At 40.2% G+C, this 17,360-nt stretch overlaps 1 protein-coding gene across 6 annotated transcripts in view; it reads left to right on the top strand.

Moving 5' to 3' along the window:
* Positions 1-16,976, top strand: part of DGKI (diacylglycerol kinase iota) — a 199,526-nt gene extending 182,550 nt beyond the window's left edge. For all 6 annotated transcript variants that reach the window (XM_032445600.1, XM_032445592.1, XM_015866633.2 and 3 more), the window contains 5 exons: positions 4,559-4,596; positions 6,203-6,323; positions 13,131-13,167; positions 15,277-15,376; positions 16,101-16,976. In XM_032445600.1, the coding sequence (XP_032301491.1) occupies positions 4,559-4,596; positions 6,203-6,323; positions 13,131-13,167; positions 15,277-15,376; positions 16,101-16,217 (413 nt within the window). In that variant the 3' untranslated portion in view covers positions 16,218-16,976. The remainder of the gene's footprint in view (positions 1-4,558; positions 4,597-6,202; positions 6,324-13,130; positions 13,168-15,276; positions 15,377-16,100) is intronic.
* Positions 16,977-17,360: the final 384 nt, after the last annotated feature.

The following is a 17,360-nucleotide window of genomic DNA, read 5'->3' as shown; positions in this document are numbered from 1 at the left end:
ATCAGCCCCAATTTTTTTTACACTTTGGAGTTATGGTTGGTAAATCCTACCAGAATTTCCTGCGTGCTTAAATGCAGGATTTCTTGCTTATTGTCATACATGTTCAGGTGCATAGCTAGCCTTATAATTTTTAACCTGTAGTAGGATGTGTTATCACATTTTGCTCTCACACAGTGCGTTTTATTCTTAGACTTCAAATTGGCTCCATTTTAATCATGGATGTGACATCTCCTTTGTGTGGTACTTATATCTTAATGCACTTTTAAGTATTACACTCCCTCCAGTGACACTCCCCAGACCTTCACTGAGGAATTCCCTGGAAACAGCGATAGCTTCAAAGAAGGCAAACAGTTTTATCATTATTCACTGTGGTTTAGTTTGTATAGTAATAGCAGATGTAACTGTGAACTGGAAAGGGTAAAACCAAGTGTGCAGTCTGGCTAGTAAAATCTGGAAGATATTTATGGCTTATGGTTGCCTTTATTCACTTAAAAAGCCAGATTAATTCTGTACTGCTGATGTTGGCAGACCATAGAACGATACTGCGATTTGGGATTCTTTTCTGTCATATTAGTAGCCTGGTGCTAAGACCCACTTATGTCCTTGGCATTGAGCTGATCAGCAGCTTTGAGATCAGAGGGGAATTTTCATGCATGGCAGATGGGAAGGTGTAGTTGTTGGTGGTTGAGCTTTTCCTTACCTGAGATGCTTCTGATAATTGTCTTTGGCAAATATTGCTTCTGAAGAAAGAAGACAGCGGCAACATCTTCTGTCCCTCTACTGTTTTTCTTTCTTGTTATACATTGTGGTCATGGGTCTGTCTTTGATAGTTGTTACACTATGAGAATGTGCTGGACAGCTTTTGAGGTCTGTGCTGGAATGATGCACAGTCAGTCTTACACAAACAGTTAAACCATTTCATGGTTGTTTTTGACTACAGGCTGGGCTCAGTGACTCAAAGATCCCTTCCCACCCTGATATTCTCATGTTACAGAAATACAGAAAGTTCCTGAAATTTATGAACATAAGTGTTATGCTCCAGATCCTTCATAGCTCTGTTGCCCTTCTCTGGACATGCTCCAGGTCCTCAATGTCTTGTAGTGAAGGACCAAGAAAGTAGTTGAGGTGTGGCCTCACCGGTTCTGAGTACAAAGAGAAAGCTGCGCTAGTTTCCAGAATTACCAGAATTCAAATGTGTCTTTTAAATGTAGCTTTTTTTTTTCTCCTTTCCTTCTTTCATTTTTTTTTTCCTTCCCCTTCCCCCCCCAGTTAGTGGATTACACACTTACTTTATAAGTCATCTGTGTGTTTTGTTTTAGTTTTATTTGTAAAGTGGCCAAGCTGGTGATTTAAATTGGCCAAGGGGTGATTAGAACCAGGTGTCAAAATTCATCCAGTGGAGACCCAAAGTTACTGCTCTCCAGCAGCTGTTTCATATATGATCCATGTTTCTGGCTGTCCATATCCTGGCAGGTGAAGCAACTCTGTCAAGATCCATCACCTCAGCAGTGATTTACATTTGCTGGGCGTTTCAGCAGAGTGACTGGTGGTGGTACGGAGATGGGTTAGGGTCTATGTGTAGTGATGTAGCCATAGAGAGAGTTAAACTTTGCTGAGAAGGCAGCCTAGGGTGTCTAGCACCATGACAGCCTAGTTATATGGACAGAGTCTTGATTCTGAGTCTTGTCAAGGTGTCACATTTCATCAGTAATAAATCTGCTTGCAGAAAAAGAAAAAGAAAAAAAGAAAAGAGTAATAAAACATTTCTATTAGTCATGAAATATACTTGTCTGACAAGAAGCTGAGAAAAAAAAAGGTCTGATTTAAATATTTTTAAAATTAAGTAGATTTTGAAGCATCTTTAAGACATGAAGTTATTTTATGATATAAAACAATTGCATCATTCATGCTATATGTTACACCAGTGGTGCAGTGTTGCTCAGAAGACAAAAAAAAAAAAAAAAAAAAAAAAAAATTCTTACTTTAGTGACTTTAATTTTAAGATAGCTTGGTATTGCATGTTAACTGTTTTTGTCCAGTTTCTCATTCAGCTCTCTTATCACTGCCATCTGCTTACTCGTTTTAACCACCTCTTCTACAGCCAGATAAATTTTGCCCTGAGGCTCTTCCTCCTGAGTATGCCCACCAGTCCCATTTGAGTTTACCTAGTTAGTGTACTAAGCAATATTTGTAAGTGTATACAAAAGTGAGCTCTATTCTGAAGAATCTTTCTCCACATCTAGTTCTACAGCTTCTAAGTCTTTCAGCATTGTGGCTTACTGTGCAGAATTATTTTACTGTGGTTTCATCTACTTGTTTTGCCAGCTGATTCTGTTGATCTATAAAGCATTCATTTATGCAACAGGTACTTAAAATTGTTTGCAGGTAGGCTTGGTAAAAAAAATGTGATTAGCTCAAAGCTAAGCACCTACCTAAATGCTTAGCTGGATTGGAGGCATAGAAAAAAGAGATTGTTTTATTTTTGTTTAATGTGTTTTAAAGCTGTTTTATCCTAACATCACCAGGAAAACCTCTGGTTATGTGTACTCGATGCAGAAGACTTGCCATGGATTTAAAGGCTTTTCTTTTGACTTCACAGTTTTTACTGGGTCTCCTAGCTTTTCTGAATTATAACCTCAACTAGCAGCTCTAATTTGCATGAAAAAAATGTATTTCTGTCTCTTACATAATTTTAATGCAACCATATCTTAAAATACTGAATGTAAATGGTAATGAAAAGTTGGTGTCACCAGTTCATTTCTGCATGTGTGAGGAGAGCAGAATAGTTAAACAAGCCCAGACTGCAGCAGCCCACACAATAACTGAGATCCGATCTGTGAATAAGGACCAAAAAAAAAAAAAAAAAGGAAAAAAAAAAAGATGAACTGAGTGGCACAAGGGCCACATTCTGTTCTTGCATTAAATTGGGCAGAGCCAGTACTAGAATTACCGGGGAAAAAATAAGATAACTGTACCCCACTGAAAATGAAGTCTAAAGAAAAGACACAAATGTATTTTTCCAGTTCATTATCCTACTTGCTGGTGTTTGAAGTCTTCCATTCCTCAAAGCAGAGTGCCCTGGTCCCCCTGGTCCCCACAGACACCAGGGGATTTACTAAACTTAGTTTAACCTGTGATCACTGTAGGACTGCCCTAAATCCAGTGTTACAAGGAATACCTGTGGTTGCAGTTCCTCCTTTCCTGAATGAGAACTTAGCTAGACTGAATTTTTGCTTTTCTTATTGCTCTGAGTCTAGGGCATCAGGTGTCACTGGGATAACTGAAAAATGTGTAGAAGTCTTGGTGTTTTCAAAGACAGGAACTGTTGTTGAGCTGTCTTTGCATACTCTTCCTCTTCTGCCCTATCACTTCTGGAGTTGTAACAAACTCCTCATGGAACTCACACCGTGCAGTTTCATGTGTGTCATTTTGCAGATACAAGTCCTTAGTATGGTTTTCCTTCTCCCTTGTTCTTCCCTATGTGAGCTGTTGGCATCATTATATCAAGGATGGCACTTCAGCAAATGCTTAACCTGATTGCACTGTCTAGACTTGCAGGCAGAAATGGGTCTTGACACTCTTGGAATAGTATGAACTAAGGCAAATGTTTAATGCTTTTTGCGATGCAAACAGAAAAACTGCTTTCCCAGAAAGATTATTCATATATTTACTATAAAAGTTATAATAGTGAGAAGGAGGGAAAAGGATAGTTACTTGCTGTTGACTAGTACTGTTGCAGAGTACTAGTCAACAGTAGACTAAACACTGGACAATAAACAGCAGACTAAACACTGGACAATACAGAGTCTCAGGCTCTTGTCTTCCCTCTTCTTTCTAATGCGCTTAGGACACAGTTGTGGCCGTAAGTAGACCTGGGCTCTCTTCACAGCTCTTCCCTGCCTTGTTGTGATTCTTTGTTCACTGTGCCTTTCTTTTTCCCCTTTTCTGCCTGTGTCTGTTTAAATTACCAAAGCTAAAAGGGTGGGAACTGGCTCCTGCCCTGTGTTTGATTCTGCCTACTAAATTAGTGGGACTTACTGACTTCTGGCAGGGCAAGATGTTCTTACAACGCAAATAAATATTAAGAAATCTCTGATTTGCCTCTCTTTTTTCTATGGCTTTGGACTCCCAGTGTATTTGATGCTGAATGACCACTTCACCATCAGTCCCACAGTCCAAGCAGTGTGTGGGAATTTCAGGTTCTCTGTGTTTGGCACTAATGTCCTCAGCTATAGCTTAGGTGCCAGGGAGTCAGCTCAGTCCTCTGCTGAAAAATCTCTGAAGTGCCACAAAGCAAAACTTCAGACAAAAAAACGCAGTTCCAGAGCAGCATTGGAAATAATGGTTCAGTGTCCATACGGCATTCATACAACATGTGTAGTCTTCTTTCTCCCTTCTCAGCATGTCAGTCCAGGGTCCTCACCAGTTTTAATGGTATATGAGGATGCAAGCAGATTGAAGCATCTGTTGTGTGCATACTGTGAGATGTGTTCTCAGCTGTGAGGCCATATACAGTATGCTTTCCACATAATATTAACTTTCTGTTTGTCTTTTGCAGCTCTTTTACAGGCAGTCATAGCTGGTGATCTGCTGAAGGTAAGCACAGAGCACTGAGTGTCCATGTTTCCACAGCTACTTGAAGGTTTGATATGCTGTAAATTATCTCACACCTCTGCTCAAAACATAAACGGACTGCTGTAGGGTCTGCTGTCAAATGCCATTTTACAGCCTTTCCAGGAAACCCTGAGTATTAGGGAGCACATCAGTCAGGTGAGGTGTGAAAATTGAGTGAATAGGATCTGGTGTTAGGCAGCACCATTCAGCCCAGGGTCCATAGTGCGCTGTACAGAGCACTGTGTCAATTATCAATAAGTAAATCACTGTACTGGCAGATGCAGCACTAAGCAACAGCATAGTTCTGATGCAGCTTTACACAGTAAAAGATGTTTTATTGCAGTGATGTTGGTGGCCAAGCAACTAGAGTTGTTAGAGACATTTTAACATCTTCCTAGGCAACCACAGGCCAGGTAGAATTAAACTCGGTTTAATGCCTTACTGTCTGATAGATGTTTCAAAATCAATAGTGTTTTGGTATGGTCAAGTTTTGGTACCTTGCTTTGGTAGGAAAAGGCGTCCATGTTAAAAAGCCTTTTCTCAAAGTCTAAAGTTCCGTGCCTGACACCTATCCAGTCTGTGTGTGTCAGCAGCCAAATAGGGGTTTGCAAACATGTCCCTGAATTTGGATGAGGAGTGTGATTAATGATTTCAATACTATCTGCAAAAAGCCTGCTTGGAACCATTCATAAAAATGTTAGGGCAAACCTTGGCCTGCAGAGGTACCTTCCATTCCTTCTCCCCTAGCGCAGTAGCTGCAGCATCTAGGGAATGTTCCTCAAACAAGCAGTCATAAAAATATTGTTCAGTTTCTGCTTCTTGGAAGCTTTTTGCCTTAGTTTGCTTTGACAAGGAAACTTGTCCTTCTTCAGTTGTCTTGTGTCATAAATAATGTGTCTCACTGCCACCTATTACTCCATCTTTTCTGCAATAATCTGTATTACAGGAACAGACTTTACAGCAAATTTGAGAACTGACCGGTGGATGTTCCCTGTCCTTATTCTGAATAGTGCTCCCCTCTCAGAGGGCTCTGAATAAGAGGGAGAATGTGAGAAGGAAGATCTATGGCAGCTCAAATCCAGCTCCCTGTGGATTTCTAAGTCAGAGTTTTCTGGTTTAGTCAGAAAGCATTTACTTTTGCTCTGCTTCCTTTACTGATTAAAAAAAAAACACAAAAAACCCAAAAAAAAAAACCAAAAAAAACCCGTGGAATTTTCAGGAGATAAGCCAAAATTTTCTATCAAATACATATATTTTTAAATTTCCTTACAGCTTCACTGGAAGTGTTTTTGCAAGCATTTATAGCAAGCAATAATTCACCACCCATACAGCAGCAATGTCTCATTGTTCAGGAAATATGATCTGCTCTTGTTAACCCATATAATTGTCAATGCTTCTCGTTTAAGATATATATATTTTTTTTCATTGGGGGCTAAAAGCTGGATTTAATGTAATATTATATTTCATTGCATTGCATTGTTGTACTGATCTCCTGCGGAAATTAATACATGATTTGCCTGCATATCTGTTTTTCCGCTTCTCCTGCATTATCCTTCTTTATGGGTATGTGTGTGTTTTTCTTTCCTAGTTCATAGAATGCTGTAAAAAAGGAGCCAATTTGCTAATCCAAGGACCTGATCATGGCTCCTTGTTGCACCACGCTGCCAAGAGTGGGCATGGCGAGATTGTGAAGTATATCCTGGAACATGGTGAGTCAGTGTGCAAACCTACAGAGAGCTGTACTGCAGCCAAGTGTGTCAGCCAGGTAAAACCACACAGCTCAGTATGGCTGGGAGCATCCTCACTCATTGTCATCACCCTTAGCCAGATGTTCACTTGCAGCAGACATAAGCAGTAGACTAGGAATGGCAATGACAGTGATGCCTCCAGATGAAGGGAAATGTAAATAATTATAGGTTTTGAGGAGAATGGATATTTTCACAGTTCCATCAGTTGTGATGCTGTGGAGACCCAGTGTGATGCTGTAGTTTGCTCTCTGTCATGAGACTCTGTGGAATTAAATTGTTTTCCTGTTAGAGCATGTGTTGTAGAAAGCATCTAGACTGTGTAAAATCATTAATAGAAATGGAAAGTCCCTCCTGCCATTGATATTATTTCAGTATTTAATAATAATGGTTAGGAAGCCACACATTTGTTTCTAGACTGGATTTGCCTAGTTTCCTTCCAATAGTTTGTCTCCTTTTTTCTTAAGACCACATTATAACAAAAACTTATGATATCCATTTAAAATATTTATATTTGTATGCTGTGATCTTGCCATTTCAGTTTTCACCTTTAGACTCTTTTTAATCTTTGTCAATAATAGAATTGCAGGCATGCTTGCATGGGCTTTGTAAGAATTCACATGTTTGCATATGTTTGAGTTAGCAGTATTTAGGACTTTCTGCCTGTTCAAACTACTGTGATTTTGTTCACTGATTGCTGGAAAATTATATAGGCTGTAACAGCATCAGTGTTCACAAACATGGAGACTGTCTCTGGCAATTATAATGTATTAGCTAATGCCTGAAAGTTGCTACAAAAATTTCACAGAGAGAAGAAAAAAAGCACTACACAGAGTAAATCAGGAGGCAATAATCCATTTGTTGACACTAGTTTTAGTTGGGGGGAGATTTGGCTTCAGCTTGTCTAATCCTAAAGTTTAGGATTTTACATACAGGGTGACATAGTAGGTTTAAGTACCTACAGTAGTCAAAGTAGTCATTGGAGCCAAGCATGTGACCCAGTTTACAATTAGTTACCTGTGTACTTTATTTGTTTATCTAAACATAACTGTTCAACATAATTTGCTCTTGGATATCCAGGACATCTGCATGGGTCCATTGGTAACATGCAAGGCCTGTAGAAGACGACTCATATCCTTCCGATCTGGCAACAGGAGCCCAGTCAAATTCTCTGAGAGTCAAATCTCTGTAATTCCAAATTCACACCAAGGCCTGCCCTTCAAAATATCATAAAATATCCATATGTGTGCCTCTAAATTCTCTAGATAGACATAATTTCACTTAATCCTCTTACCCTTTCTGTTTTTTTTCTCCTGGTGCACATGACCGGTGCCACTTCACTCTCATGGATGCCTCTCCAAAACTTTTCTTAGGCACACATACCTTAAATTACACACTGACCCAGTTACCATTCTTTCAACGAGGGTTTAAAATGAGATCATTTAAGCTGGTGAGGATGTGAGCAGGAAATCCATGGGAATTTTTGAAGTGAATAGAGAAATGTAGGGGATTACGGACAGTTAGACAAAGACAAACCAGAAGGTTGAGCGAATGTCAGCTCAGTTCCTCTCTCCCCCTTCTGTCCCCAAGGATGACAGGAAGCTTTTGCAGCTTTCCAGACATATGTCCTCTGGGCTTCTCCAAATGCATTGTTTGTTTAACATTCTCTGGGGATCAGAGAGTGCATGGGACAATGCTCTAATAGGGGCCTCCTCTTTTCTCCCACCAAGCAATTAATGAATCTCATTTCTACCCTGGGCAATTCTCAGTCACAAACAAGCTCTCTTGCTGAATCATCATCATAATGTCCTTGTTTTTATGTTGTGTTCTCTGGCACCTGGCATCTGCTCAGTAATAATTAGTGTATGAGACCCTATGCAACACTACTGATATCTAAGGCTTTCCCTGTATCTATCTTCTCATTTCGGCTGATAGACACCCTTGATAGAAATGGATCTTGCTCTTCTTCTGGCCATTATTTTTGTCCATCTCTAATTCCCCCATAGTTTGTCTGTCATAGAGTTTATCAAGAACACTTGACTAGAGATGGTTAACATTAATAAGTGCTCCACAGCAAAATACTCTCCAGAACACAGCACAGGAAATCTATTATTAATCACAGAGAAAATCTTCTAAATGTAGTTCAAACTGTGACCAACAGCAACAAAAAAATGATTGTTAGCTATCTGGTGTGAAGCTACTGGGGTAAATTAAATGTGGTACAGGAGTGGTAAATCCCCCAGCAAACACACCGCAGGCATAACACTGAGATTGTGAAGGAGAGGAAATGGTGTTGTGCTGTCCTTTGTGGTGATGGCTTTAGGCTTTCTGCAAATATGCAGAGATATTAATATGAGAGATTACACTGTGATCTTGATCAAAATGATTTCAGATGTTAGGGGCAGAAAATAACCCGTCAAACAAAGAGATTGCTGTGATACTTATCAGTGGACTAGCGTGAGCCTGGAATAGAAGCTGAGGCAGCAATGTAGTAGGTGTTAGAACAGCTGCAGTGTAGTAGGTGTTAGAACAGCTGCTTACTGCTGAAGGAATAATCGTGTTGGTTGCTGTTCCTTCAAAACAATTTCTCTCCATTTCCTATGCATGTGGGGAAGATACACAGGCCTACACATTGTTTAAGAAGCCTTCATAAGTTAAGGGTCTTTTTCTTCTATTGAGGGGGTCACCTTTTAAGATCTGTCTATAGCTGGGCTGAGAAACACTTAGCAAGAAACTGAGGGCCAAACTCAGTAGGTATCAGAACAACATCTGTTTTTTGCTGCAGTCAACTATCTCACGCCCCAGTGCTTACACATTAAAAAAAGAAGTTAACTGTTTATTTCATCCACAAAACCAGTAGAGAATGCTTAAGAATCTCAGTTAGAAAAGGATCTCCTAAATCATTGCCCATACTTGGAAACTTGATTTGAAATCTTCATCTGGAAGCTCTGAACTGTTTATAACAGTTATTGAAGACAAGTAATCCAAGACATATCTTCTTCTCTAGAAGCTCAAAAGACATGCAAGAGTTCTGTAGTTAATCTAAGGAATGTCAGTTTTCAACAGAACATTACTTAAAATTACTTAAGAGTTTGTGTTGGAAACTTCTGGTGGAATAGTTAGTCCATGCATGAACATCTTTGTGACCTCTGTCCTCAGTGTCCTTGCTCCACTAGATAACATCCTCTAATAAACAAGAGAATACATTTGTTGTTATTATCATAGGGCTGCTTTGTTTGTTTGTTTTGCTCTGTGACAGAGATCTATGTTGGGGACAAAGTCTGTCAGAGATTGAGTTTCTCTGACATTCACTGATAGCTCTAGATTTGCAGAATGTTTTATAGTAGGAGAACATCTGTGAGATGCCTAAGTATTAAATAGCTCAAATTTCCTAGAAGGCACAAAGTATAAAATAGGCTATTTTGTTTTCTAGGTTTCCTAAATTTGAGGTTAACGTGAGTGAGAGATAGTTAAAATGGAAGGCATCTTCCCATTATTGGACCACATGACAAGTTACAATAGAAATCTAGAGCCAAAAGACACTAGTAGTCCAAAACTGACACTGATAATCTTCACATCAGGTAGAAATGAGGAGTGCAAAGTTGGGGGGAGACCTGAAATAGTTCTACTTTTGCAAGTGGCTGTTACTTTAAAAATATTCCCTCTTTGAGAGTAATGAGCCATATCCACTTTTGTTCTATATATCAAAACCTTAATTAAATTATTAACCAAGGAGGATTTTGACAGATGAACTCCCAGAAATGCTGCTAGTGGAAGACATTACTGTTATAAACAAATTCACTTCTTCCCCAGTTCCACGAAGGGAGGGACTGACAGGACTAGGGTCTGGCAAGTGTTAATAACTGTGGGTCTCCTGTGGGTAGCTGTAACTGCCTCCACTGGAGAGGGCAGGGTATGTTGCAGTCTTGGAGGCCTTTTGGACTGCATGGTGCTGTATATTTTGGAAATGCCTCCTTTTGCCTCTCTTTTATGTTGTAATGAACTCAGCTAAAGAGCAGCTGCTTTCTAGTGTCTCCTTCTCTTGCCTCCTCCTGTCCCCAGCTTGGCCTGAGAAATTAGAGAGGGGCTTTGGTGGAGTGAAAGGAGGCAGAAGGAAAGAACGAAAAAGTTAATAATTCTACACAGACAGTTTATTGGAGATGTGAAGGAAAGAAAGTGATCTCAGCTGGGCTTCCCCTCAGTGTGTCATGCTTTTCAGCTCCTTTCAAGCAAACTTCTCCCCCCTGTCCCCATCCTGCAATTCTTTAGTCCCCAAGTCTCGCTCTCTCTCTCTCCCTCTCTTTTTTTTTTTTCTCCCTCTACCTCTCCACACATTTCTATCTTTTGTTTTTATTTCCCCCCCTGCTGTTTTCCTTGATAGAAATCTCACTCATGCATTTCCCTTCCGGATTTCTATGGGGTTATTTTGTCCTCTTTCTCTCTGCGCCTTGGTCTCCTTTTCTTTCTTTGCCTCTTGTCCTGGAGTAAAACAGCCGCCTCCCTGCTGGGTCAGGATGACATTGCCGTTAGCTTTCCCAGTGCCAGCCCTTCCCACATCTGTGCAGCTTTTGTCCCAGGGCAGAGGGGGATTTGGAATGGTCGGTTGGCAGCGCCAGGGAGACTGATGTAAAAATGAGGTGCAAAACAGAGTGGAAAGGGAATTAGGAGGAGAGCGTGATGTGGTTTAAGAAAAGCACAAGCAAAATAAATGAGAAACAAAGGAAACAACTCAGATTGAATGTGAGTTGGGACCATATAGTTTTAGAGATAAGCTGAAGAGAATAATATGAATGAATCCTGGCACCATGTCATGCTATAAATTGATTAACTGCAATATTTAGCCTTAAGTCTGACCGGGGTGGAGTCAGGTTGCTCCCACTGGATGTTTTGTTTGGAATAGTTTGCTGAAGAGCTCCCATGTGCACTGGTAGGATGTACCAGGCACCTGTTTAGGTTCATACTCATAGACTGCTTACTCAGTCCTCAGTACTTGGCTCCTGTTCTGACCAGTTTTCCATTTTCCTGGGTTTCTTTCTCATCAGACATACTCTGTTCCAGCACTTATGTTCTCTCAGATCACATTCTTCTAATTTCCCTCTCTTTTTTCTGTTCTTACTTGAGCAAGAGTGTGCCCAATGCAGCCAGTTCAGTTCAGATACTTTGCTACATCACACCACAACCTTTGTCGTCCCCTCTATGAGCAGAAACACTCTATTACTAAGTTAACACTGCAGGTCATTCCTTGTACCTTTCTCTGGGAGGTAGTATTGGAGCAAGCCATGGGAAATGGCTTATCAAACCTTTATTTTTGAAGTAACATGATTTTCTTTAGTCCTGAGAGATATTATTCATCTAGTTGTTGGTTGTTTGGTTTGGTTTGCTTTTGTTGTCATTGTTGTTTGTTTTTTATTGTTAGATTCTTAGATGTTTTTTTCTCAACAAGGGAATTCTGCTATGACTTCTGTATCCTTCCGTGATTACAGGAATTTGTAGGTTGTGATTATGCTTCTTTTGGATGGGGAGCAGTAAACCCACAACTGCTAAGTGAAAATGCTGTTGAGAATTAGGAGAGCTAGGAGAGTAGCTAATGAGCTTGGAGAACTGCTGCAGTAGGTATGCAGTGCTCTGTGCACTGGGTTCTAGGCATGCTACCTTTTTGACCACCTCTTTCTCACGGTAGAAGATGAAGGGAAGGAGCTATTTGCAGTTCCAGAAGCCATGGCAACCAACTCTCTCAAACATACTGCACGCATATGTTATAAAAGGAGTGAGGGAGTGATGGACTGCTCTGCTCCTCTTCAACATATACTCAGTAAAAGAAGTGAAAAGAGGTTGTGTGCAGGCCTTTGTAAGTAAATAGTGTGAAATTCCTCAGTTTCAGGTGAGATTTGCCATAAGCTCTTGAGGATGCTTGAATTTGAAAGTCAAAGTGTGAAAAGAAATATTCATGCAAAAGAAGAAAAATTTCTGTAAAGTTTCACTATTCCCCATGCTAAATGCCCCATACCATCTGGTACTATGCTCCACAGCAGTGGAGAGAAGAATAATAAGGAAAAGTTCTTATTTCAAATGCTATCCAAATCCTAGCTTTTCCCTATTACTGTAATTCAGTGATGGAATTTGCTGCTGTAGACATCTGCCTGTAGTGAATGTCAAGAACAAAAACACATCAACAAAATGATTTTTTTTCTTTTTTCTTTTTTGTCACACTTAACAAAAAACTTTTCTATTTTGCTTAACTTTACTTTCCTGATCATTGCTGACCAGTTGAGTACAGGATTTGCATATCAATATAAAGACTGCTGGGAATATTCCACCCTGATCTACATTCTGTATAGTGCTGTTAAATAGAGTAGCACAGGGATGTCATTCAGGACAGAATTTGGCTAATTTCAACTTCTTAATGACATTTTCCCTCTAGTACTAACAATAGATTTTAACTTGCAATATATCAGGGTTTCCATTATATCAGCATTTCCAATGTGCTCTGCTTATGTGAACCACTTAATTGAGCAAGGTGAAGAGTGAGAAAATAAATGCCATGAATATTCATTCCCAGTATAATTTAGAAGCTGCTATTCCCTGGCACTGAGACTCCAGCAGTGACTGTGCATTCAGAATTTTGCTAGTGCAAGGGTTTGTGCAAGCAAATGTTACCTTGAAGTTTGGCATATCTGTGCTAACTGAGGTGTTGTTTTCTTTTACATATTGCATATGTGCATTTTCATATGCAAACAAATGCTATATAACATATTTGACTGTCTTTTGCAGGTCCATCTGAATTACTGGACATGACAGACAGTGAAACGTAAGTACAGTCTACAATGTCTGCTCTTCACAGTATTTGTATTATGTTAGCCAACTTCTTTTGTTTTTCAAAATGGCACATCTCTTCAAAAAATAACAAACAGAAGTACTTTCAAATCTGAAAACATACATATGATACATATGTAGCCTTCAGGCCTAGAACAAATGATTCTTGAACTCCAGAATTTTTTTCCTCTCTATTGCTTCCCATTTCTCATAAGTCTTTCTACAAAGATACAAGTTCTGAATTGAGCTTTGATGTTTCCACAATCTAGTCAATGAAGATCAACATGAAGGACTGATTACAAGTCAGGACAAGAGTTTTCTTATTCAATGCTGGTTGCTCTACCTTATCTGTTCTAAACGGACTCAACTTGTGCAATCAAAGATTTCTGTCAAGTAGTTAGAAACTCAATCAGTTCTATTATTACTTAAAAGAAAAAAAAATTGTTTCCAAATCTCTGCATAATCAGGGTATCACAATAATATATGTAAGTATCTGTGGAAGTTATGCTTTCTCTTTATTTCTATGGAAAATATAACGCATGAAAAGAATGAAAGAACACCCTATTCTCAGCTATAAAACACTATCTTTTCAACCTAGGTGCCACCATTAGCTGTACAATTTCATTAGCAATGAACAAGAAGCTGTGTGCTGCACACACAGCAATGTGCATGACAATTCCAAATGTATTTTGTCTTTCTTATTGCTGCTGTCAAACACCACCCACCATCTCACTGTGCTCACATCCACTGATTGGTCTCCATAAATGTTCAGCAAGTGTCAATGAATGTCAGTGGGTGCCATTTTGGAGGAATTTGGTGACACACCTTTGCTTCATATGCATTTCCACATCAGATGCCATTTTGTCAGAATGCTCCTCTGCTGACATCTGCCTCATTGCAACAGACTGTAATGGGGTACTGCTCATTACCCATCCCACAATGTCCTCTTCTTTACCAACATTCTCTGTTAGTTCTGCACGGGGTACTTATGGACAGTCCACAGGTGGTGAAGTCCATATGGACCACCTCCTGCTCCTTGTACAGTGGTATAATGGAGAAATAAAAGTGCAAGTGAATATAGTTATGAGGGCTTCTCTGTCCTATCACCACCTCTTAAAAATGAAAAGTTCAAGCCATAGCTGCTAGCATGAATTTTTCTTTTGATTCTTGGAGTGAAACAGGTATCATCCCCTCCTGAATCTAGCACTCATACATTAGTGATAGACAGATTACAAAGTTGCCTATTAATATTTAACTTGCCCTGTAATAGACTGAGACTGAAATTCCTTTCTGGGAATGTATGCTTTACTGCATCTGCCTTATTACAGGTAATTTTTTCATCTTGGAGTGCGTGTAATTGCCCTACTTGTTTGACAGTAGTACTACAGACACCTCTTCAAGCTGATCAAACTACTTTCCTCTTATTTCTAGTCAAAGCTGAATTGGCTTCTTTAACCTCATTAGTACAGTCATTCTCAGAATCCTGCTACAAGTAGACCCACCCTGAATTAAGAACTTTGCAATAAACCTGCACTTACTACTCAGCTTTCTTTTCTGAAAAGCATGTGTTCAAGCTTCCTCAGTAGCTTCCTAGTCCAAAAGTACAAAACAAAAACACAGATCTCCTCTTGTGCATCCATGATGGGCAGGTATCAGAACCAAGGCAGCAGGTGTACCAGTCATGGCTTTGATGGGCATGATTTTTCTATCATGCCTCCAAGAATGAGATTCGGGTGAGAAAAAGCAGGTAGAAAAGATACTGTTCTAGGTTAGCCTTCTGTGAAATAAAGTGTCCTCTTTGTCTCTGCAGCAGTTAGCAGAACTGCGGGTTAGATAGGAATGTGACATTTTTGCGCTTCTGAACAGAAAAATGTGCCTGTTTCTTTCCCACTCCTCAGTTCTCCAACTGCTATTTGTGCACTGCAGGCTTTCTTACTGAGTCAAAGGATGTAGGTGCCACGGAGGAGAATGCACAAGTCCGCCTCTGCCAGGAAGAAGCAACCTTGCAGAAATACATCATCCCTTTCTGTTCACTGAACCTTCTGTTTTGTAAATGCTGCTGAGTGTGATGTGTCTCACTGCTGGTTTCTGTACTTTGGTCTAGGGGTGAGACAGCGTTACATAAAGCGGCCTGCCAACGCCATCGTGCCATCTGCCAGCTCCTGGTGGATGCGGGAGCCTCGCTGAGAAAGACGGACTCCAAGGTAACCCAGCCTAGTCAACAAGTTATAAAACACTTCAGCCAAGCGAGACTGATCAGCATCCGACCCCGCTGTGTGCATGATTGAGGCTTCCCTGTGTGTGCCAGGAACAGCTCTTTTTACACATTTTTACTTAAAAAACTGTATTGATTCAAACAAATACAAGTGCCTTCAGTTCAGTCCCCAGTGTGGGTCATCTTCACTATAGTGAGAGCTTGGCCTCAAACTATTCGGTATGTTGGATGTGAATGAAGCATCTCCGTGGCACAGCAGCATCCTTCTCTTGTGTGGTCAAAAGAGAGGTCTGTGGGCAAGGACCACCTGGGGGAGCCTCGGTTTTTTGATTGCACAGTGTCTATGAGGCTTGATTGTTGTGGCTGACTTGCTTTGTGAGGATGGCTAACCATCTTTTTTGTCCTCACTTGCCCTTGTGTTCATTGGTGTGACACTAACCACAGCTGTCTTTCCATGAAAGCTTGGAGAAAGAAGTTGTATGGGATAAATTAAAACCTAAGAATATTCTGCAAAAACAAACAAACAAACAAACAAAACACACACACACACACAAAATACACCAAAACTCAACAAAACAGTCTAATTGATTGGGAACATGGTACAGAATCAGCCCCACTTCTGTCCTTCCTGTAGTAATTCTTCTGGGTCATGTTTTCATCTGGTCTTCTAAATATGTTAGCCAAAAATTTTTCTTCCTGTTTATTTATTATAGGGTAAGACTCCTCGTGACAGGGCTCAGCAAGCTGGTGATCCAGATCTGGCCTCCTATTTGGAGACTCGACAGAATTACCAAATGGTTCCCCATGAGGATTTGGAAACAGCAGTCTGATGTCTGAAAACAGAGAAGAGGATCTTCAGAAATAGCAAGGCTGTACCTGAGCACTTGGGCATCGCGTGAGGAAGAAGCTGATGGAATCAACATGTCTCTCGCTCTCGTGGAAAATATCAGAGGACATGCCACCAGTTTCTAAGGGCTACAGAGTCTTGCCACGGAACGGTTAGGTTCCATAAGTTAGCCCATGATGGATGAGGCGGGACACTCAAAGGTCTGTGGAATCCACGGGCCATGGAAATTTACCTTAATTGCTTCCAGCAAGTAGCATGAACTTCTCCCATGTTCATCTGTACAATTTATTTAAAAAAAAAAAAAAAAAAAAAAAAAAAAAAAGAGAGAGAGAGAGAGAAAAAGAAAAAAAAAGAAATTAGTATGGGGGAACCAAACTAACTGAGGCATTAAAGCACCTAACCAGGCCCTCCACCGTCCCTACATTTTCTTGCATACCTTTAATTCTCCCATTCCTCTCACTTGTCATCTGGTAAATAGTATCTGTTTTCTCTGTGTTTTCACAAATGGTCAGGCAGTAGCAAAAAAAAATAAAAATTGAGGAGCTCTGGAATGCCCTTAGGAAGAAAACATTTTTACCTGCTGTGTTCCCTCCTTTGCTATCCATTTGGAAGCTGCATCCTTGGTGTTCTGTCACTGGGGAGTTTTTCTCACTTTTGGAGAGGATTCTGCTTGTTGCCTTGTTTTCTAGAGTGTGGTGCACAGTTCAGTTTACAACAGTAATAAAAACTAACCTCCTCGTTATTGCTGCATATATGCTTATGGTATCCTGATGAGACAGTCATTTGAATAGAAAGATTATCCAATGTAGCCACACTGTATGACAGAGCAGAAAGCTACCCCTAGGGTTTCTTGCACCGCTGTTGTGCTTATAATGACCGGACAGTTTCTGTCAGCATTCAGGCCTGACTAAAAACTAATAGCTATGTTTTGGTTTGATTTCCCCCCTCACCCCCCTCCCCCCAATTCTGGAAAGATGGGTTTTTAGACAAGGAAGGGAAACATAGGAGGTTATCTGTCAGCCATGAATAAATGAACAAGTATTGCATACATTGGGAACAGGAAAATTTCCTCTGGCTGAACCTGTAAACTACCTGATTCCCCAAGGGGAATGGAAGAAAGTTTTAA

Source organism: Coturnix japonica, chromosome 1, assembly GCF_001577835.2.
Source record: "Coturnix japonica isolate 7356 chromosome 1, Coturnix japonica 2.1, whole genome shotgun sequence".
NCBI lineage: Eukaryota > Metazoa > Chordata > Aves > Galliformes > Phasianidae > Coturnix > Coturnix japonica.
Note: the sequence above shows the minus strand (reverse complement) of the source record. Positions and strands in the feature narration are given on the sequence as shown.